The sequence below is a fragment of the Fundulus heteroclitus genome, chromosome 6, assembly GCF_011125445.2.
Source record: "Fundulus heteroclitus isolate FHET01 chromosome 6, MU-UCD_Fhet_4.1, whole genome shotgun sequence".
Classification (NCBI taxonomy): Eukaryota; Metazoa; Chordata; class Actinopteri; order Cyprinodontiformes; family Fundulidae; genus Fundulus; species Fundulus heteroclitus.
The window spans coordinates 18270032-18293558 of NC_046366.1; the positions used below are offsets into that span (position 1 = coordinate 18270032).

The 23527-nt window shown below is 39.7% G+C and overlaps 1 protein-coding gene across 2 annotated transcripts; it reads left to right on the forward strand.

The window, feature by feature from the left end:
- The first annotated feature begins 1897 nt into the window (after window positions 1–1897).
- On the forward strand, window positions 1898–22705 carry LOC105935202 (desmoplakin). Of its 2 annotated transcripts, none has more exons than XM_012875491.3 (24): window positions 1898–2309; window positions 3314–3398; window positions 3578–3696; window positions 3792–3933; window positions 6319–6444; window positions 7076–7135; window positions 7256–7423; window positions 7535–7639; window positions 7722–7817; window positions 7923–8048; window positions 9529–9681; window positions 9778–9932; window positions 10607–10733; window positions 10876–11062; window positions 11360–11580; window positions 11729–11910; window positions 12074–12212; window positions 13504–13697; window positions 13790–13952; window positions 14691–14774; window positions 14861–14968; window positions 15204–15302; window positions 15460–17274; window positions 18692–22705. In XM_012875491.3, exons 1-24 carry the CDS (start codon window positions 2044–2046, stop codon window positions 21881–21883), a joined length of 8112 nt encoding a protein of 2703 aa, XP_012730945.2. In that variant the 5' UTR covers window positions 1898–2043; the 3' UTR covers window positions 21884–22705. The 2 variants fall into 2 exon arrangements, with proteins under 2 accessions (XP_012730945.2, XP_012730954.2); XM_012875500.3 differs by having other exon boundaries at window positions 1900–2309; window positions 15460–15957.
- The last annotated feature ends 822 nt before the right edge of the window (window positions 22706–23527 follow it).

Genomic DNA, 23527 nt, shown 5'->3' on the forward strand with positions numbered 1-23527 from the left:
GCTCTATCCCCAGAGGGGCTGATATTTCTGCAAATTCAACATATTATTTCCTTCTTTACCTGAGACCAACTAATAAAAAAGATCAAAAATGTTTTTTTTTTCCTTCTCCTTCTTCTTTTTTACATCCTGTCACCAGAAGAAAAAACTTTCTACTTTGCCGACATCGACGGCCAGATAAGATCATGTTTGAGTAGCTCTCTACAAACTAGACAACTTATCAGCAGATTTCTAAGTGTTGACTCATTCTGACTCTATAGGTGTACAAGCATATATGACCCGCCCTTTACTGTCGCCCAGTGTTTCCCACACCCTTTCACTTTTCTCTCTGTCTAAACACTCATACTTGTATTAGAGTGCAGACTTCTTGTAACCTCAAGAATGTTGAACTGTGGCTGACAGATTTTTATATCTTTTTTTTATTTTTTTTACAACTCTTTCCTCTATCTCCACTGTGGTTAATAGTCGCCAAAAGCTTCAGCCATTAATTGTTATTAGGCAGATTCTTTCCATGGCAGAAATATAGATAAACCTTTGAATCAGTGCATGTGTCAAAGTACGGCGGAGCAAGTTACTGCAACACAGATAGCTAGAGTCAAACATTAAGTTGTTTGTCTTTTCAACCATGTCTTTTTTTGGCTTGATCTTTGTGAAGCACTTTGTGATTTTAATTACTGAAGGGTGCAACAACATTAAAATGAAATCAATTATTAAATACTGAAAATACTTATCTCACCGTGTACATTAATGCATCACATCTACAAACTTTGTTGGTATATAAACACATCAGCTGACAGACACCTTGTACTATGTTTTCTGAAGTTTAAAATAAATCAGATACAGGCATGGCCATGTTCACACTGTGGGATTATTACTGATTTTCTTGGGCAAGAGTCATATGAAGATCTCTGGTGGGGAGCCTGAATGTGGTCCTCTTTTTAAGCTCATTTTCTATGGATGAGAGGAGCGTTAGTATCTGTAACTTGCTGAGCATACGTAGTGATATCTCTGTCGGAAATTTCTGACACAATATAGCTGCAGTGACGTATCGTACAGTTTATCATCTTCCATAGCACAGTATGACAGGAGTTACCAATAAGATTTTATAATGTGGTGATCTGACGGTGTGGCATGTTCAAATGCTGTTCAATGTTTTAAATCACACCATGATTTGCTTGGCTTTAGGATACTTCAGTACACAATGATCTTGTTATTCCATTGTTTTCTATTTGATTCAAAAACTATAACAGCTAACAAAAAAAAAACAAAAAAAAAAAAAAACATTTTGCTATTTGATGAAAGAGAAAAATCTAAATCAAACAAAACTGGAAATGGATATCGGCCAGGAAAAGCCTGATTGGTCCCGTTCTCCCCATTTTGAATGCAATGTTCCTTCCCAACACTATATGACAACCAGACCCACCATGCTGCCTACCTTATCGGCAAGGAGATGGAGGATAGCACGTTAGAAAAGAGTAATGGTGAACATAAATATCCAAACGTAGACTCAATGACAAGAAGAATTTATGACGTTTTTTTTTTCATGATGCGTTACCAATATATAAAAAATCGCAGTGATCAGTGATTTCACTTAATACAAATTTTAGAAGGAGAGAAATTGAATAAATATCTGTTTTATGAGGGCATGGTGTAACTATCTCACACTAATGCTTCGAATGAACAGCCAAAGCTTCTTATTTCTTACTTCCCACGCAGGTTTTGTCACTTAAGAAATATATCTATGTCTTTTATTATTGTTTCATGATAATTAGGCCGGGCAGACGTTGCGACATAAAATCATTTAACTAAACGAAGCGACTAGACGAACATTCCCACACGCCACGGTGTTTCGTAAACTCAGCAAGGTGTGGTTTCAGTCCAAAAAAGCAGCCCGCTTCCGTCTATTCACACAACACCATTATCTGCGCAACAGGAGACGGGGCGGAGAAAAGCGCACGGTTTGGCCGATTTGCGCACAGCGACGGCACAGGAAAAACTACACAAACACAGAGAAAAACCAGAAAAACCACAACGACTCAGGACACGATGAGTCTGCGCGGCTCTAATCCCAAATTGAATTCAATTGGACAGAGGAGTGCCTCTCGACCGGACTTGACTTTTAGAAACGACGTGTTCGTTGGTGGAAACGGGTACCCGATGGAGTTCCAAGTGGAGCCTGGATACCAAACCTACACCCGGTCCTTCACCCGGGCCTCCGTGCACGGCGGCGGCGGCGTCGGCGTCGGCGGCATCAGCGGAGGCACCATGAAGATACCGTCCACCATGGTTGTCGGGGGAGGTGTCGTACAAAGGTAAAGGGGCTCTAAAACTCACCTGTTATGGGATCTATTGATAAAAAGAAAAAAAAAGTTTCGAAATACGCAGAGAAAGGGTTATATCTTCTCCTCTTAATTGGTTAGAGATCAAATATTATGTGTTTACAACACGGGACAGTAAAATACACAGAGAGAAGTCCTGGAAAAAAACGCGAAAGCGATCTCATTTCCTAGTATTCCAATACATCCGAGAAATACGATTAGTCTTCATGTGTGGATTAGTATTAATTGTTTCTGTAGCCAATCTGCTTGTTATAGTTGGACTTATAAAGTTGGCCTAATCTTATTTTTTTTTTATCATTCTTGATCTGTTGCACAATATGAAAACAAAAGTAGTACTTAAACACGCCCACTTTTAAGGTCCTCTCAACGCCTTCAATCACGATGATGTCAGTTACTGGAATGCCATTTTGATATATATATATATATTTTTTTTTTTTAAAGATAAACTTTATATTTATTAGTCTTGTTTTGTTTTATTTATTTACCTATTTTTTACAGTTACACATTACATTACAGTTACACATTTATAGTATGTGTGACCCTTTGGGGACATTTGTGCGTGGACTTAAATGCAAGTTTGTCTAATTAGTACAGAAACTATTTGATTCTAACTATTATTGCTATGACTTTTAATATAAACCTTGACCAGGTTTTTATGCTTTGTTTCAAGCTTTATAAAAAGGTTTAGTGAGTGATTAACTATATTAAGAGCGTATGTCGTCATCGATCTGTTTTCCTTTTTCATGTTGCTTTTGTGGTCCTTGGGCAGCCTTTAGCCGAATGAATGTGTAACGCATTAAAATGCAAGTTTCTCGAAGCAGAACAGAAACTCCTATTAAACTTATTGTTTTGCCTTTTTGAGTTTGAAATAGGTTCACCAGCTTGTAAATTGTACTTGCAGCATCTGTTGTGTAATAACTGGTTTATTATTAGGGTTTTACATCTCAAGAGTATATTTCTGTTCTTCCCATTTTCAGTGCAAACCATATGCAGCAGAAAGTTGATTTTTTGGCAGACCAATGTGAGGACTTCCTGGACAAAGCCAGGTTAATCATCTACAATGTAAGCATAACAAATATCACTCCCTGTATAACGAGAATAATATTAAGCTCTGTTTGTCAAAGCTCTTCAACGAGACCTAAACAGAGGATGACTTGTTTTATATCGCGAAGTGTTATTATCCGAAAGAACCAGAGTTTTGGGTGTACAAACTTGCATGGATCTTGTGTGTTTTTCTTCAGAGAGGCTCAAGGGCTGAAGCAGAGATGTGTTTATCAAAAGCAGCAGAATGCATCGACAGGCTGGTGATTCACGGGCGAGAATTGCAAGAAATGCGTATTCCGAACGACGTTGGAAGAATGTGAGATCAGTCATCTTTATGTTTTATCAACCCTTTGCGGAAGAACCTTTAAGATTTTTTCATATTATATCTCATTACATTTTGTGCCTCCACAGAACTGAAATGTTCCAACAAAAGTTTGCTGCAACCACACAGATGCTTGCCGGGCAAGGGACTATAAAACTTAACAAAGGTGGTCAGAGCAGCGATGGCGGGCGACTCTTCCAAGAAGCCATGGCCTGGATAAACATGCAGAAGGTGAGTTCTTCTCAGAGTGTCAAATTACTTCAGTTTTTCTACACATATGCCTCTCATTGCTAAAGTTTACAATACATTGCTGAGTGCAAGTACTCATCCAGGAAGTGTGGAAGAAAAGCCAGCGACCTAGCTGCGAGAGCTTTATCTGCAGTGGAAGGCTAAGGACTGGATGGGCTTCACCTATCACTTATCCAACCCCGCTGTAACTGAAAACCCTCTGAACTCACTGATCCGCGAGTGAAAAGAGGCTAAGAGAGCTGCAGGAAGAGACTGAAACAAAGGAGGAGAGAGAGAGAGAGACAGAGAAAAGAAAAAGAGTTTTGCTTTTGCATGAATCTCACAAAAAGGTTTTTATTAAAGAAAACAGTGGGGAAAATAAAGGAGTCGTGGAAGCAGCAGTGAAAGGGGGAGTGAAGAAGCGTTACATGTCACACTCTCCTCCGAGCCCGTGCGTAAGACACAGGGCAGCCCATATGACCTGTAGTATGTGCATGAGAAAACGCCCTTCTGTTCGTCTGCTCGTCAACCCTCCACCTTCCCACAAACACACCCTGTCATTCTGTCACCACTCACAGCCTCACCCCTCTGGATCTCACCACGCGCGTTCCTGCCGTTACCACACGTCTAACATATCTTTTTTTTTTCTTTTTTTTTTTTAATTTATTCCACAGCCTTTATTCCTTAAGTTCAAAGCAGATAAATGACTTAATTAGTTAGTAGTTGACGTGTTGACATTTCAGAGCGGAGCTTTGTGAAACTATTTTACAGTTGCATGTTACCATTGCTGCTGAAAGTTGGGCTTGTCCCGTGTATGCTTCAGGCAAGTTTTCACAAGGGAGAAAAAAGGGAGTGGTTAGCGAACAAAAGCCCTGGGAGGGAAGGGTGAAGAAAAAAAATGCAGGGTACAGAACAGGGACGGGCCAAGGTTGTTTGCTGGATCAGCTCCTATCAAAGTTGAGGGCTGCGTACAAGAAGGGCATAGTTGGAATAGTTTCCTGCTTAACAGAAGCCTAATGATTATTTGCTGACACCTAGAGGGCGAAACAGGGAAAAGACAAAGCATGCAGGTCCAGAGGTTTGGTGAAGTGAAAGCAGTTATTGTCTTACCTGCACTGGCAAGCTCTCCTGGGGTCATACTTTAGTATAAATCCCCATCTAGAAAAAAAAACAAAAAACCTCCAGTTTAAAAAAACAACAACGTTATAGCGGCTTATGCTGACACTATCTAATGAAGAATCTGCTTCAGTTTTAATCGCCACGTTTCTTTGTACTATAAGGAGTTTCACTTCTGTTCCACTTTGCTCTCAATGAAGACATTTTAAGTACGATATATAAAAAGCGGTAAATAGAAATATTTACCTTGTAAATATGAATATATACATTTTTTATAGAAGAAGAAGAGCTGGTTGGTCTGGCGCAAATAACTACGGTTTCAATCTGGGAACTGTGGCTGTTTAGCGTTAATTAGCGTGAGGGAGGAAACTGTCTCTGTGGCGGCCGGTTTTAGTAAATAGCGCAATGCAGTGCCGACTTGAAGGTGAAAGTATAAACAGTTAAACCTTTAAGCTGATCAGGTGTGCATTTAAACAAACAGTGCTGATTATTTGTACTGAGAACGTGCTATTTAAACATCTGCAGTTAAAAAAAGCCAAAAAACGTTTAAAGCTTAAAAAAAAAATTATTTTATTGTTTTTCTACACTACCTTACATTTATATCATGCCGTTCCTCTAACTGGAAATGCTTTACACAATTTGTTCTCAGCATGTGTTTCACACAGAAAGATTATTGGTAGCGCACTGCCTCTTATCGCTAATTCGCTGTCTAAATAATCCTAGGGTTCTGTGTAAAATCCACCAAATGCTATCACAATGAGATTTTAAGGGTTCATGAAATGGCGTTCTTTCTCTCTCTCGCTCTCAAGACTGGGCATTGTTTGCTTTGGTCTTAGCCTCTCTAGGGCTAGCCATTAGTTTTAGCTTAAACAACCAATTATTCTGGGTTCAGGCTAAACGAAAATGTTAAGAGTTACCTACTGTAGACAAGTGTGGATGACACAATGAAAGAAGGTAAGGAAAGAGAATAAAAATGTATATCAGGTACAGATGAAGGCAACATTTGACATAAAAAAGAACAGGCCAATTAAACTGAATGGAATGTTCTTTAGGGAGAAGGATTGATGGAGATAATGGGAAGATGGTAAAGAAAGCTAATATAGGATAAACAATGAATAAATGCTAAGAATCTGAAAAAAAATTATATCAGGCGATTTTTAAAACTACTCAAGCACTTACTTCACTCCTCTCAAGAGCCTGTTTCTTCTCCAGCTAATAGGAAAAGCAACAGCAAAAGCACTAATGACAACTATATCATTTTCAATCTGCCAGCGCATGATTGAGACAGGTGCATTCGGTGATGACCCCAGCGCCATAAATGAACAAATTGCAGCCCACAGCAAATTCCACAGCACTATTCAAAGAAGCCCAGAAATAATGACTGCCATGAGTCAACTGGTAAGTTAATATTCTTAACCTTTATTTGCTATCTTGATAACTTTACGTAAATTACAGCTTCTTTTGGTAAAACCCTTGATTAGGCATGGTTTGGTATTTACATTTTCGCAGCATGATAACCTCGAGGGAAAATGCCATGGTTTCTTAATACAAATTTTTGCTTGCTTTTAAAATAAATTGCAAAAATGATTGCCGCTGTTTCTAGAATTAGATAATCTTTTAAAAGTGACAGTTGCAAGGCTGGGGTGTGTAAAGTATATTTAGTCGTTGTTGTGTTGACACCAGGAGTGGAAGTAATGTTGTATTATTGCCTGCTTGTAACTTAGTGTTAAATCAGCATTCAGTCTTTAGATGATGACTGACTGTGGTTTTTGGGATTGTAAATCTAATTATTCTACCAGCCAAACGTGCCTTTCTCATAGCCTTCTTTCAGCCAGCTGACCAGCAGTGTGCTCCAACAAATGGGGGCAGAGGCACCACTGTATTATTTAATGATCCATCAAGCCAGAGAAAGTATAATTTTTTTGAAACCTTGGCACATCTAGAACCAACCCATGCCTATCGTTGGGTATGTCCCTCTGTGCAATTTGTGGCAAAAACCTGAGTGAACAAGCTGTTAACTACGTTCCAGGCATCAACAGACGATAAGTACCACCTCAATATCCTGGAACAAGAAACGGAGTCCCTGCAGGTAGAGCAAAAATCCTATTATCACAATCAGCATTTTGTCAAATTTCGCTGTCTTGTTTCCTCTATTGTATTTTTTTTTGTCATCCTACCCATAAACCTTCCTTGTGTTTGTTTGTCATAGAAAATGTCCCTAAAACGCAAGGGTCAACTTCATGATCTTCAGAACATCATCGAGGAGATCTCTCAAGCCATCATGTGGGTGAATGAGAGAGAGGAGGAGGAACTAGTGTTTGACTGGGGAGACAAAAACATCGACAGTTATGTCCTAAAGAAGCAAGAGAGCTACTCGGTGCGCATCTCAAACTGAGTCCCTTTTTTCGTTCATTGAAATCAGCAGTAGATTGGTTGCCGGCATGTGCGGTATAACCGTTTTCGATTTTTTTTTTTTCTTATCCATCAGAGGCTGATGAGCAGCTTGGAGGAGAAGGAGAAGGAATTAAACAAGCTGAAGCTGAAAACAAGTTCCCTCCTGAACAATAACCATCCTGCCTCCGATAAGATTGATGTAAAGTTTGTTGGCATTTGTCCTGCATCTCAAACAACAAATATCTTTTGAGTTTGTATAGATGACAATGTGCACTCTGCAGGCCTACATGGACACCCTACAGACTCAGTGGAGCTGGCTTCTTCAGATCACAAAGTGCATCCAAATACATCTAAAGGAGAATTCTGCCTACAGTCAAGTATGACTTCAGATTTTCGTTTTGTTTGTTTATGGGGTTTTTTTCTTAAGTGAAAATAGTACCCTGTATGTTTTATGTAAACAAATCTTTTGTGTGCATCTTCAGTTTTTCAAGGAGGCCAACGAAACATATTCAAAGCTTCAGAAGCAGCATGAGACCATCAAGACCAAGTTCGTATGTGACAAAAACACCCGTCTGGAGAACCTTCTTGAAATGCTGAAAAATCTGGAGGTATCGTTGGACTCTATTACCTGTAATTTCCCTGCGCATTAGACAACACAAACAATTTGCATGCCTGTTGAACTTGTTAGGACAGCGTTGAATGTAATCCTGTGGCCCTTTCACCCTTGTTCCATTTATCTCCTTTGTGTCTGGTCTGATATTCCCAAGTTTCTGTTTAAAGGGACTCAGTTAAAGGTATATAGCCACGTAATATGCTTATAAAAAAAAGACCAAAAACCGCTTGATCATGATACAATAAGGTTATATTGTGTTTTGATAGTCATTTAACAAATATAAGGCAAGGCAGGGCAAGGTAAGGCAAATTTATTTGTATAGCACATTTCAGTACAAAGACAATGCAAAATGCTTTACATGATTAAAACATAGGAAAATAAAACAGAACTAGAAAAAGGTGTTCCTGCGTAACAGCAGGTGAGAATGATATTCTGCAGAATGACTTGAGCAGAAGATGCAGAAGATCCCTGCAGAAGAGAAAAACTAGCTGAAATGAAAGAAGAACCAATTTGAACATGAAAGGACAACAGCTGAAGGATTAGAAGAATGTTGTGAAAAAGCTAAACCAGTTAAACAGTAGTAGCAGTAGTAGTAGTATCAGCATTAGTAGTAGTAGTAGTAGTTTCATTATTAGTAGTAGGAGAAGTAGTAGTAGTAGCAGCAGCTGCAGCAGCAGCAGCAGTAGTAGTAGTAGTTGTTGTAGTGGTACTATCAGTATCAGTAGTAATAGTAGTAGTAGTAGTAGTAGTAGTAGTAGTAGTAGTAGTCGTTGTAGTGGTAGTATCAGTATCAGTAGTAATAGTAGTAGTAGTAGTAGTAGTTGTAGTGGTAGTATCAGTATCAGTAGTATCAGTAGTAATAGTAGTAGTAGTAGTAATAGTAGTAGTAGTAGTAGTAGTAGTAGTAGTAGTAGGATCAGCAGTAGTAGTAGTAGTAGTATCAGTAGTAATAGTAGTAGTAATATCAGTAGTACTATCAGTTGTAGTAGTAGTATCATTAGTAGTAGTAGTGGTGGTGGTAGTAAAAGTAGTAGTAGTAGTAGTAGTAGAATCAGCAGCAGTAGTAGTAGTATCAGTAGTAATAGTAGTAGCAGTATCAGTAGTAGTAGTAGTAGTAGTAGTAGAATCAGTTTTTTAAGAATTTTAAGCAATGTACATTAATTTGAATGGGAGCAAAAAATGCACAAAAAGTACAAATATTTTAAAAAGTATAACAGTTAGCATAACCATAAGATATAGCAGTAATGTTGAGAACAAGCTGAACGTTTTGATACGAAAATCGTTGAAATCGTTTGAAGTATGCAGGAGTAGTTAGATGCTGAAAAATGTACGGAATAATAATAATGAAGAAAAACAGGAAAACAATAAGTGAGAATGCTGTATAGCAAATCTTTTGTATATTTTGACGTATAAATAAAAAAAAGTCAAATGACGTGGTAATGCACCTTTAAAAAAATGTTTACCTTTCACTGCAGAAAGAGAAAGAGCGGATCATGGAGAATAAGAGGCAGGTCCAGAGTTTGGTCAGCAAGTCGAAGTCAATTGTCAGGCTGAAGCCCCGAAACCCTGAGGAGAAGTTTGTCGGCCCTATCATGGTTAAGGCGTTGTGTGACTTCAAGCAGGACCAGGTGGGCCATGAGGATTCTTCATCTCTATCAGTCACACAACCAGACAACGGCCAAAAATATATTTAGAAAACTAATTTTTTTTTATGATGTTTTCAGAAAAGCATAATGAAAGGCGACGAGGGCATCTTGAAAGATAACTCTCAGCGCAGCAAGTGGAATGTGACGGGACCCGGGGGTCTCGACATGTGGATACCTTCCGTGTGCCTGATCGTTCCACCTCCAAATCCACTCAGCATCACAATTGCTAACAAGTACGAAACAATCTAAAATTGTGTTGATTTGGCTTGTTAAAATTGGTGCTGTGTTATGTATATCGTGTACAGGAAAGAGCCTGCCCACCTCCATCAACTAAATAAGGTCATATGCACTGCCACACGTGTGCATACTGTATGTGCCTGCAAGACCCTCCAAAAGAAACCTCTAAAGTTTATTGTGTCTTTATTGGGAAAATACTCAAGATATTTTATTTTTCTAAATACCTAACAACCACCTTTATCTTATATGCTTCTGTCCAGGGATCAGATGTCAGAATAAGATGCTGTTACAGGCTGATGTTTAAAGTGAAAAGGAGTTGAACGTTCTAATGTGCAACAATTACCGAATGAGAGAGGGATCCGAAATTGGTCTGGCAGAGCTCAGTCCTGTACTTCTTTTTTTGTTCAATTGTCCTCCTGGAAATTATTCCCTCGCCCCACCAGATTTTAGATCCTTCTTGAAATCTGCGATCCATGCGTTGTAAATATAATAAAAAGCAGACTTTGAAGCACTTAGGGTTTCATACAGTAATTCAATCACTAGCTAATAACTTATTTTATATTTATCTCAAGCTTGTTTGCATTCCCCGGTGAAAATTAGTGGTGTAGTATAGTATAGTATAGTATAGTTTATATTACATATAGTGAATGACTGTGTGTCTTGTTGACAGAAATGAGCAGTATTATGAAGCCATCATGGAAATTTGGAATCAGCTCATCATCAACATCAAGAGTCTCATCGCCTGGCAGTACTGCCTCAAAGACGTTAACTACATCAACTCCCTCACCCTTAGCATGGTAAGCCATAAAGAACGAATCTCCGAACAATTTAAAGTGATTGAGAATGCCAGGTGAAACGGTTTCTAAACCTCTTTTTATTGTTTTTGTTTTACCTGTATCAGTCCAACGTCTCAAACTAACCCACCTCTCTGCCTTTTAGCTGTCGAAGATGAATCCTGAGGAGTACCGCAGTATCATCAGAAGACTGGAGACCCACTACCAGGAGTTCCTCCATACCAGCAAGGGTTCTGATATGTTTGGGGAAGAGGATAAGAAAGTCATACAGGGCCAGTTTGACAAGGCCCAACAGCACTATGATACACTGATTGTCCAGCTGCCCAGCTACAGTAAGCATGAATGTAGTTCAGGAATTTGTTTTATTTTGAGACTTCCTTTATACATGAAAAAACTGTACACAATTGGAGACCCTGCATTCACTCTCTTAAGTCAACATAAATTAAAAAAGTAAACTATTTTACATTCTCCACCTGTCTCCACATTTACAAAATATGAACCATATAACCTCGAGACACAAATTTAACAAGGCACGTTGCTGTTTTGTTCCACAGCGAGTTCATTGAATCTGAGGCTCATATAAACCCCTTTCTTTTATTAATTTGCATTTCTCAACCTTTGCACTTAAGGGGAAGAAGGGGTGAAGACTGAACCTCCAAAGCAAGAAGTCCAAGTCCCAGTTAAACAACCGCCCAAACCCAGCACTGTCATCAACCTTTCGTGGCTCAGCAATCTGCAAGAAATCCGCCACAGGCTGGAAGTGGCCGAATCCGGCCTCACCAACCATCTGCACGTTCCTCTGGGGGAAAACAATGTACACGAGTGCTCTCTGCACATCCAGAAGCTTCAGGTATTTTACGTTTTATGTGGTTACAAATCACTTAGACGCCAGTTTATAGAACTGATCAGAGGGAATTTGAAAGCTAGTTTCATAATTAAATTAAAAAAAATACAGTAAATCCTAATATATGTAAATGTTTCCTTATTCTGATTTCCAGGGTGCGCACCAAGATCTAGAGTCGATTTATGATCAGTACAGGCATCTAAAAGAAGTGATTATAAAGCAGCTAAAGGGGGTCCCTGCAGACTCAGAGCATGCCAAGTTCCTCCGCTCTGAACTGGAAATAATTAACCAAAAAATAGGAGGCCTCCGGCAGCTTTACTCGGTCTACCTTCAGAGGTACAGTATTTTTGTCCAACTATTTTGTTCAACAATGGAAAAAAAGCTGAGCTGATCTGAAACTAAAATCAGGTCTCCTTACCTGCTGTTTTAATGCACCTTGAATCGTCTTGTTACTGAAAGGTGCTTTATGAATAAACGTACCTTGCTTTGTCTACAACAGACTGACCTCACTGAAGGCCTTGCTCCAAAGCCTTCTCCAAGCAGAGGATATTATTAAAGTTTACGAGGCCCGACTGACGGAGAAGGAGACCAGTTCCACGGACATTCAAGAACTGGAAATCCATCGCAGTGCCCTAAGGGTATGAGGCTCTTGCTTCTCTTTTTAATTTATTTTTCTCCTTAGAAGTAATTTTTTTCTGTTAGCTTTTTTTCCAAGATATATTTGGTATTCTGATAGGTTAAAGATTTATTTTATTATTATGAAACTTGAAACAACAATTATTTAAGGACACTGAATTACAAATTTTTGTTGGTGCACTTGTGTTACTGTTTCGTATTTCTCAGCATTTTAACTCTGTGTATTTCAGATGAAGTCTAGGATTTTTGTTTTCCTTTGTAGTAGTTTCACGACTATTTACGATTATGAAATCATGTTTCTTTCATACAAAACAAAAATGGAGGCTAAATGACTGTACAATATTAATTAGTTAGAAATCTGCAAATTTCAACTTCTAACCCTAAAGTAAAATTTTCCTATAGAAAGAGCGGTATACTACTACTACTACTACTACTACTATTATTATTATAACTTTTTTTATTAGTAGTAATTAAATTTTTTACGTAATATTATTTTTGAAGTATGATTAATTTTAATGTTAGTTTCTGTATTGTACATTTTAAACAAGAGAAATAAATGTATATTCCTTCCTTCAATGACCAAAACCTAGCCAACTGAGCAGCTAATGAAGCCTCTCAAAATCAATCATTTAAAGGAGCAATAAGCAAAATTTCAATATTTTAGATGATTTAGGAAGAACAAAACAATATGAGGTGATAAACTAAAGATAATATTTCAGATGGACTATGGTGTGATGTCACACCGCAGCTCTCTAGGTTGTTCTCCAAGCTCTTGTGTACATAGCCATGCCGGACCGTGCATGTACATGTCTGGGCGTACATGTACGTCCATGTAAACAGCTGCCACTCAGGGCTTAACCCCTCCCTGCCCTAAAATGCCACCGTCAGAGCAGTGCAGCGTCAGAGCAACATGGTAGACAGCACTCCAGCAGAGCAAAATGTTCTCTTGCTAACAGCATTATAAAGTTATGAGTTACTTCTTCACTAGAAATGTCCGTCCGAAAGGTGATGCTGCTTTGCTGTGTTTTTTGTCCAAATATGTGCATAGAAGGCAACATTTGAGATGGGAAAGGAGGAGCTAGCTTTTGTTTAAGTCTACAGACAGTGCTCAAGCACCACCTAGTGGTGAAATATTGCTTATTGCTCCTTTAAAATCAAAATCAAAAAGTGTGCCAATTAAAAGTAGGTGCTCACTGCCAATTTCCTACCTGAAAAACACAATCGTGTACTTTTCATTTTTAGTTGTAAAACCTAACGATATAAATGACCTTGCTGTGTGAAACTTTACTACAGAACATGAAGAGCGAACTGGATCAAAAACGGGACCTGCTGACTTCCATGGAGTCTCACTTGAACGATACGATGCACCTTAACAGTCAGATTTCGGATTCGTTCCACAAATGTGACGTAGATTTGTCCAAGTACTCCGAACTGGTGAAACAGCTCTCAGACCGCTGGTACCGCATCCAGCACCAGATCGATAACAGGTATTGTAAGGCGGCCTGGTCACAATGACACATTTGTTTTTGCCGGTAACAGCATGAAAGCATCCTTCCATGTCTTCCTCTTCCTGCCTCAGAATGCTGGACCTGGACAAACAAAGGGAGCATTTAGCGCAATATCAGCAGGACAGACATTCCATGGAGCAGTGGATAGACAATACCAGGAAACGCCAAGACAACCTTCAGATGGCCAAGTTCACTGATATCCAGACTCTAATGGACCACCTTAATCAACAAAAGGCATGCTTTTCCATATTTACACAAACCTGTTGTTATCATAACAAACCATTCAATGGACATTGTTTTCCATTAGTGGGAGGTATGTGAGGCCAAACTGAAGTTGGCGAGATGTTACTTCAGACTATGTAGCTGTAAACCAGGCTGGTTATTTCACTTGATAAGACAGTATGCATAGTTTTATATATGCATAGTGTTGCTTATTTTGTGTTCGCTAGTCAAACTGACTGAATAATGGCAACAGTAACACAAATGTGGAAATATCCAGTCAAAAGAAAGGTAGTTTTGTTACCATAGCTCCTGTGGGGACAGTGCTGCATTAATCTATCTTTCACACAACAAGACATTGTTTTTTCCACATATGAAAACTTTAATCTCTTTACAGTGTGACAGGGATTGATTTAAAATCAGAAATTGTGATAATTTATGGAGGAAACCTTCCAACCTCGAAACCTAATAGGCTCTTATTTGTTTGTTGCAATTTGTTTGAGGTGTAAAAAGCTGTGAGCACATATGTGTTTCACGGTGCAGCACAGGTAGAAAGTGCTGAATGATTTTAATTTAGAGGATTTAGAACATATACAGTATGGCAAATTGTTTAAAAGCATTATGTTGTTGCACAAATTTCAACAAAGCATCACAGATAAGAAACACTGATATATTTATTTCTGATTCTGATATGTGAAAATCTGGGATGTTAATTTGAATATTTCTTTTACTTTTTCTTGTTGTTTTGAACAGGTTCTTCACAATGAGATCAAAAGCAGGAAGGAGAAGGTAGAGGACGTGCAGAGGAATGCTGAAACCTGTGCCACCTCCATAAAGGTAGTTGGTTTGCTTCAACTTGAAATTTATCTCGCTGACAATTCAGACAGGTATGGTGCAAATAACATTGGCTTTGGTACTTTCAGGACTATGAGCTGCAGCTTGCTTCTTACAGTTCAGGACTGGAAACTTTGCTCAATGTCCCAATCAAGAGAACTTTGCTCCAGTCACCTGCTTCATCTGTCAGAAGAGAGGTAAGCGGCAACATTCCCTTAGAATAATATTCTAACCTTTTGCTTTCCTATTTTGCGATGACTATCAATAAATATATCCAGATTTAAATTGGTCTATTTAAAAGTACTTGTGTGTTATGTAACGTGAATGCATATTAAATCAAGGTTTATAAAAATGCAATTCAAAAGAAATCTAGGAAAATAGCAGTTGTTTGACTCTTAACAGTAGTATTTATAATCTAATTACTGCCACCAGGCCGGTGAACTTCAGGGACATTACATCGAGCTGCTTACCCGCTCCAGCGATCATTACAAATTCCTGGGTGACTTTCTGAAGAACATGGAAGAGCTCAAGGTTGGCATTGGATTTGTTTGTTTTTTGCACAACAATTATTTATATTTTTATCTATTAAATATCTTTTTAAAAGTTACATGCTAGAGAAGCAACATTTTCCTGATCAAATAGGTTTGAAAAGATCTGACGGATTTCTTCCTGCTTTATCCGTTCTCAGTTAAGGAACACCAGGATTGAGTTGCTTGAGGAGGAACTGAGGAGTCTAAAGGATGAGCTCCAAGATCAAAAACAAAAAAATAGATCTCTGGAGGACACCTTGGCCAGCTACAAGCTGGAGCTCAGTCAGTATAAAGATGATCTCCTTTCAATGCAGGAAGTGAAGAGAACCACAGTACTGCAAGTCAACGCTGCCAAGGAGAGCCTTGATAGCACGCAGATCCAGATTCAGAATCTTTCAGACGAACTGAACCGCGTTAAGTATCAGCTTGAGGAGGAAAAGAGGAAAAGAAGGCTTGCGGAAGAGCGCTACACGAGCCAGCAGGACGAGTATGAGGCGGCTGTCCGTCGCAGGCAGAAAGAGCTGGAAGAGATCAGCTGGATAAAAATAGATCTAGAGAAGTCGGTGAAGGACAGAGAACGTGAAATTGAGAGGCTGAAGATGCAGCTAGAGGAGGAAACAACACGTCGCAGAAATGCCGAATCAGATATATCAAAGGTAAGAACACAGTGCACCCAGGAGATAAGTCAGCTCAAACAGACATACGAGACAGAGATCAACATCAGCAAGACCACCATTCTCAAAGTGTCCCAGCAGAAAGATGACGATGCAGGACAGTTGAGGCTACAAGTGGACCAGCTCACTAGCGAGAAGAGAGATCTGGAAGAAGAGCTCAGGAGACAGAGACAGTCCATTGCTCTCATTGAAATGCAGAGAAGCAAGGCAGAGCAGGAGGTCAGCCAGCAGATGGCCTCAGTGACGCAGGAGACGAGGGTGCGCACTGAGCTGGAGCTGCAGTTGAGAACGCTCAAGCAGCAGAGAGAGGAAGATGAGGTGAAATTGAAGGAAGCCAATAAAGGCAATCAGGAAAAATCCAGACAAATCAGTGTGCTAACGTTTAACCTGGAGGAAGAAGGTAAAAAGAGGAGAGCTCTGGAATTGGAACTCAGTCACCTGAAACAAGCCGAAGAGCAACTGAGGGTAAAGAACAACTCTTACCTTCAGACAATTAACAAACTCAAAGTGACTGAGCAAGAGATCCACATCACCCGAGTGGAGTTGGAAAAGCAGACCAGCGAGAAAACCAAGGCTGAGCAGAGTTCTTCTAGGCTCCAAAGCCGTATCAGGGAACTTCAGTCCTCTCTGGACGGGGTGGAAGCTGAGCTGGAAAAGCAAAAGAAGGCGGCGCAAGAGGAGTTCACCCGTAGAAAGCGAATGGAGGCAGAGTTGGAGAGGATGACGCGTACGTGCAGAGAGCATACCACTACAATCAACACACTAAAATCCGTTCAGATAGAGGTCACAAACACTGGGAGGAAGTATGAGCAGGATATGAGGTCTCTCCAGGACGAGCTGGACAAGAGCCTGAGGGATCATAAAATCACCAAGGAAGAACTGGCGACAGTGACGAATGAACTCAAATCACTGAAACAAAAACTCCAGCAAGAGCAGGTGCGGGTTCATGAGCTCAACCAGCGCAACGAAAGCCTGTATAAGACCATCGAGGAGAAGAGCCGCTGCCTCAACGAGCACACTACAGAGATTGAAAAGCTGAAGACGCTGACACAGAACCTGACCAAAGAGAGACTGAGGTTGGAGGAAGAGCTGAGGGCAGTGCGGCAGGAGAGAGATGACGCAAAGATGAGCAAAGTTGCTATTGATGCAGAAAGCAGCAGTCAGATATCTGCCTTGCATGTCCAGCTTCAGACTAGCTCCAAGAGGACATCTGAGCTCCAGTTGCTCCTCAGCGACCTGACCACCGAGAGAGAAAAGCTTAAAATGGAAATAGAAAAATTCCAAAAGCATTCAATTGAGGTATATTTCGATCACGTTGAAGGATCATATACTCATAAAACAAATTAATTGTTTCTCTTCTTGCATGTTTTGTTCTATGTGCTTTACTACTGATCCTGCTTTCAAAGTACCCTGATAAAGTGGCTTGCAAAAGTATTCACACCCATTAAACCTTTCCACATATTGTCACATTACAGACACAAACATAACTACATTTTATTGGAATCTTATTTGAAAGACCAACACAAAGTGGTATACAAATGTAAATTGGAAAGAACATTATAGCACTGTTTAATCCATCATCCGAAAATAGAAAGAGCATGACACAACTGGAAACCTACCAAGACAAGGCCGTCCACCTAAACTTACAGGCCGAACAAGGAGATCACTGATCAGAGATGCAGCCAAGAGATCCATGGTGTTTCTGGATGAACTGCAGAGCTCCTCCGCTCAGATGGGGGAATCTGTCCACAGGACAACCATTAATCACACTGCACAAATGTGGTCTTTATGGAAGAGTGTCAAGAAGAAAGTCTTTGTTCAAAGGAAACCATAAGACGTCCCGTTTGCAGTTTGCCAGAAGCCATGTTGAGGACACAGCAAACATGTGGAAGAAGGTGCTTTGGTTAGACGAGCCCAAATTTGAACTTTTTGGCCAAAATGCAAGATGCTATGTGTGGTGGGGAGCTAACACTGCACATCACTCTGAACAAACCATCCCCACTGTCAAATATGGCGGTGGCAGCATCATGCTCTGGGGGTGCTTCTCTTCAGCAGTGACAGGGAATATGGTCAGAGTTGATGGGAAGATGGACAGAGCCAGATACAGGGCAATGTTGGAGGAAAACCTGTTGAAGTTTGCCAAAGACTTGAGACTGGGTTGGAGGTTCACCTCCCAGCAGGACAACAACCCTAAACATAAAGCCAGGGCTACAATGGCACAATGCTAGAATTGGTAGTGACATACCCTATAGGACTTGAAGATGTAATTGCAGCAAAAGGTGTTTCCACAAAGTATTGACTCAAATACTTTTGCACAATGCCCTTTAAATTCAAGTGTTATGAATACTTATGCAAACCACTGTAGTATATAGTGACATATTAATTGTGCACAATTTTTCTTACTCACGAATACTTCTTCCTACATGTGTATATAAGTGATAGTTTAAATTTAATTGAGCACAATTCATCTTACGATAAAAATGCATCTACCTATATGTCTATAAGTGATGTAAGGGAGCTTTTCAATAACTTCACGGAATGCTACTCACAATTACATATGCCATTGTAACAATTACATGATGAACTCTACGTTGAGATATATAGAAATGTGTGCAAAGTTTTACTCAAAATGTATATATTGTCCTTTTAATTTCATGTAATTTCATATCTGCAATTTAATTATATTATAATACTCTCTTTTCTTATCTTTTCACAGAACTCCAAGTTGGTACATGAGTCCCAAAGCAAATACAGTGACCTAGCACTGGAGAGGGATACCTTGCTTTCCAAGCTTAAACTGCTGGAGCAGGACAAGAACCGCAATCAGAGATTAGAAGAGGAGCTTGTACGCCTCAAGCTCACTCTTGAAACCGAGATTCGCAGCAAACAGCGTTTTCAGGATGAAAAAAATTCTATCCTTAAAGAGTTCAACTCTATGAAGAGCCAGTATGAGTTTAAAGAAAGCCAGATTAGACAGTGCGAGTCAGACAGGGACAAGGCCGAACGAGAGAGGCTCTCTCTTAAGAATGAGATTGAGAGGCTGATGAGGGAGCTGAGCAGTGTGGAGGAGAGGTACAAGAGTCGTCTCTTGATCTCTGAAAAGGAGGCGTCTGAATTGGCTCTAAGGAGAGATGCCCTGGAGAGAGAGATTCTTAGACTGAAACAGAAACCATCTTCATTGAACATCCACACCCAGACAGATGAGAAGGTGATGACGATTGACCCATCAAAGCTTGTATTTGATGGAGTGCGCCGCAAAGTCACAGCCCACCAACTTTATGATTGTGGTATAATCAGTAAAGCAACCCTGGACCAACTGCTAAATGGCAAAAAGACCGTGGAAGAAGTAGCTGTGGACATCCAGGTTAGTCTAAAGGGCACCGGCATTATTGCTGGGATGAGAACAGGTTCTCAGGGGAAAATGCCATTCACTGAAGCCAAACACAAAAATCTCCTTAGCCCAGAGAGTGCTCTCATGCTCTTGGAAGCTCAAGCAGCAACGGGCTACATTGTGGACCCTGCATTTAATGAGAAGATGCCTGTAGATACTGCCTGTTCAAGAGGGATTGTAGACACAGAAGATAGAGATATCTTGTTGAAAGCCGAAGCGGCCAGCACAGGGTTTAAAGATCCATACTCTGGCAAGGTGCTGTCTGTGGGACAGGCTTGCAAAAAAGGTCACATTGACAAAGAAACTACCATACGGTTGCTCCAGGCTCAGGAGTCTGTTGGGGGCATATTAGATCCCGTTCTGAGTGTGTACCTTTCAAAAGATCTGGCCTTGGATCGCAATCTTATAGATGATGATCTCTACAGGGCTTTGAATAAAAAGCCTACCTCCTACCTGGACCCAGCAACAGGAGAGAAAATCACATATACTGACCTTAGAAAGAGGTGTACAGCTGAACCGGTGTCTGGTTTGCTTTTGCTCCGTGGTCCGGAAAAGTCTGTGACAGTGAAGGGTATCCGCGGGGAAGTTTCTCTCCAAGAGCTAGTGAGTTCTGGGCTGATAGATGAAAAGGACATGGAAAGGCTCTCCAAAGAAGATATTGAAGACAAGCTCAAGTCGTACCTCTTTGGCTCCACTTGTATCGCAGGTATCTATGATGAGGCCAATGACAGAACAATGACTCTCTATCAGGCAATGAAGGAAGGATTGCTAATGAGAGGAACCACCTTAGAGCTTCTTGAAGCACAAGCGGCTTCAGGCTTCATTGTTGATCCAGTTAACAATCTTTTCCTAACAGTAGAAGAAGCCACCAAAAGATGCATTGTAGGGAAGGAGTTCAAGAACAAGCTCCTGTCAGCAGAAAAGGCAGTAACTGGATACAAAGACCCAGCTACAGGAAAGACAATTTCCCTCTTTCAGGCTATTACGAATGATATTATTGAGAGAGGTCACGGAATCCGGTTGCTTGAGGCCCAAATTGCCAGTGGTGGAATTATTGACCCAGTGCACAGCCACCGTATTGATGTAGCTGTTGCTTATAAAAGAGGATATTTTGATGAGGAAATGAATGAGATCTTAAGCTATGAAGGAGATGATACAAAAGGGTTCTTTGACCCTAATACCAAGGAGAACCTGACCTATCTTCAACTGAAAGAGAGATGCATCAAAGATCCAAAAACAGGGCTAATCCTCCTGCCCCTCAAAGACAAGAAAAGGGCTCAACAGTCAAAGGAAAGTCGCACCAATGTGCTACGTAAAAGGCGTGTTGTGATTGTAGACCCTGACACAGGGCTTGAGATGTCAGTCAGGGAAGCTTATCACAAGGAGCTAATTGACTATGAAACATTCCTAGACTTGTCAGAGCAGGAATGTGAGTGGGAGGAAATCACTATCACGGCATCAGATGGGTCCGCACGTTTAGTCATTGTGGATAGAAAAACTGGGACTCAGTATGACATTCAGGACTGTGTAGACCGTGGTATCATTGACAAAAGAACATTAGATAACTACCGTGCTGGAAACCTTACCTTGACAGAGTTTGCTGACCAAATTACCAGCAGGACCAGCAGCACCGAGATGACTATTACGGCCAATAGTGTTGATGACATGGTCACATGTAGCAGCCCCACCTTAGCCACACCAACTTCCCCAACTGTTCGTAGACGCTTGAACAGCATCTCAATTACTGTCTCCCCTCCCGGAATGTTTGATGACCATAGCCCTGTAGGAGCCATATTTGACACAGAGACCTTGGAGAAAATAACTATTCTTGAGGGGCTCAAAAGAGGCGTTGTTGACACTATTACAGCACAAAGGTTGCTGGAGGCTCAGGCTTGTACGGGTGGTATCATTAACCCTGCAACTGGTGATCGTCTGTCACTTGAAGATGCCGTCCATCAGAGTATTATTGATGAAAACATGGCTGCTAAACTGAAAGCCGCCCAGAAAGCCTACGTTGGGTTTGAGGATGTGAAAACCAAAAGAAAGCTCTCAGCAGCAGAGGCAGTAAAGGAGACCTGGCTACCTTATGAGGCAGGCCAAAGGTTTTTGGAGTTTCAGTATTTGACAGGAGGTCTAATTGAACCACAGAAAGGCCGTCGCATCAGCATTGAAGAGGCCATCCGCAAAGGCTGGCTAGATGGTAAAGGGGCGCAGAGGCTGCAGGACACCCATAACCATCCAAAGAATTTGACCTGTCCCAAGACTAAGCTGAAGATCACCTACAAACAAGCCATGGATAGCTGCATGGTGGAGGAAAGCAATGGAATGAAGATGCTGCAGGCCTCTTCTGTGTCCACCAAAGGCATTAGCAGTCCTTACAATGTCTCCAACCCAGGATCTCGCTCTGGTTCAAGGGCTGGTTCTCGCACCGGCTCAAGGAGTGGCTCTCGCAGAGGCAGTGTTGATTATTCTAGTTACTCCTACAATTTCTCCTCCAGCAGTGTCAGCTACAGCTGAAACATTCACTCCTAGTGCAGACCAAAAAAAAAAGAAAAACTCCTTTGTAACTTTACTGTTTTATTCCTATTGTGTCTTAGTTCAAATATAGCTGGGTTTCATTTTTCAAATATTTAATCAGACTTGGAATTTATACACTATGATTTACCTGTTTGCAATTTTGGAATAGTTGGATTTTAACATTAAATGTTGACTACTATTGACTGTTGTCAAAACTTGTCAAACCATAGCTGCCATAGCTTTTTCTAGTAATTATGCTAGATTAACACATTTAATTTCAATTTTGCTCTTTGTGTTCCAATTAGCTTCATCTTTCTAGTGGAGCTATAATTGATTGTTTTCTTTTCTTTTTGACGTAGAATTTATTTTAGCTTAATTTGTGTATTTTGTTTTTTCCAGATTTTTTTCATTTTTTTTGTGTATCACAAATGCTGATGTTTTGTTCAAATTTAAAAAGATAACACTATAAACTCTTGCAATTCAAATAAAGTAGTCATAGAGAGTTCTAATACATCTTTATCCAGCTGTTGAGATCCGTAATATTCCTTATAAATTAGGAAATAACTCTATGAAGAGAAGATAGTGTGTACTGTTATTGGCTTTTTTGTAACGTAAAATAACTATGTGTTTTTGTTTTTACCACAATTAACCTGATCCATGAGGTTTTGATCAGAATTTATTGCAGCTTCGTGTGTTTTGTTTTTCACAGACTTTATGTAGTTGTCTGCAAATACTGATGTTTTCTTGGAAATATATAAACAAAAAATACTATAAACATTGTAACGTTTTTGTCATAATTTCAAATAAAGTTATAGAAAGTTATAATGTGTGTCTTTGTATGTATTCACATCACTATATATATATATATATCTATTGAAAGAATTTTGATTGTGGCAAGGTCATGCTTTTGCTATTTTTCCACTGTTGGCTCCAATACAGCAGTATTAGAATATCTGTAGCTTTAAAAATATGATTAAATGCTGTTATTGCATGTTGTTTTGGGATATGATTGCACTTCTTAATGTCACCGGTGTCCTAAAGAAGATTATTCAATACTCAGTTATTGTTCTTTGTTTATTTTCTGCATGAGCAACTATACAATCTATTGCCATTGCCATATATTGTCTTTTTGAAAGTATGTTTAAATTCCTACTACATTTACAATTTATAGTTTGGCCATGTTAAAGTGTCTCAGGTCTACTGAGCAAAAGAAATACTATGTATAAAGAAGAAGTGCATTTAATTTTTGGGTACCATTTTACGATAAGGATCTCCTTAAAGATGGCTAATAAATAGTTTATAGATATGTTATTAATTAATCTGTAAACACTTTATATCTCATTCACAAGTGTTTGTTATACAAGAACTATGGGTGACCAAAAGACAAAACTAACTGTTCAACTATATAATTTATCTTGAGTTGCTTAAATTAAACATTTTAGACATAAGTTACTACCTTGTAAGCACAAACCAGGCAGTTTTGTCTCTTGCTCGCCCTTAATTAATGCATAATAAACACTTATAAATGAGTTAGAAAGTGTTTACAGTTTAATTTATAACATATTTATAAACTAATAAGGGGGGCCTGATTGAAAAATAATGCCATGGTTCCTTTACTAGAAAACAAACAAATATTGCATGGCA

Bases quoted from the DNA above. Each gene is read 5' to 3' on its own strand.
- LOC105935202 (XM_012875491.3), top strand. From the start codon at position 2,044: ATGAGTCTGCGCGGCTCTAATCCCAAATTGAATTCAATTGGACAGAGG. The intron at 3,399-3,577 runs GTAAGCATAACA...GTTTTTCTTCAG, and splicing joins CCAGGTTAATCATCTACAAT to AGAGGCTCAAGGGCTGAAGC. The intron at 12,213-13,503 runs GTATGAGGCTCT...ACTTTACTACAG, and splicing joins TCCATCGCAGTGCCCTAAGG to AACATGAAGAGCGAACTGGA.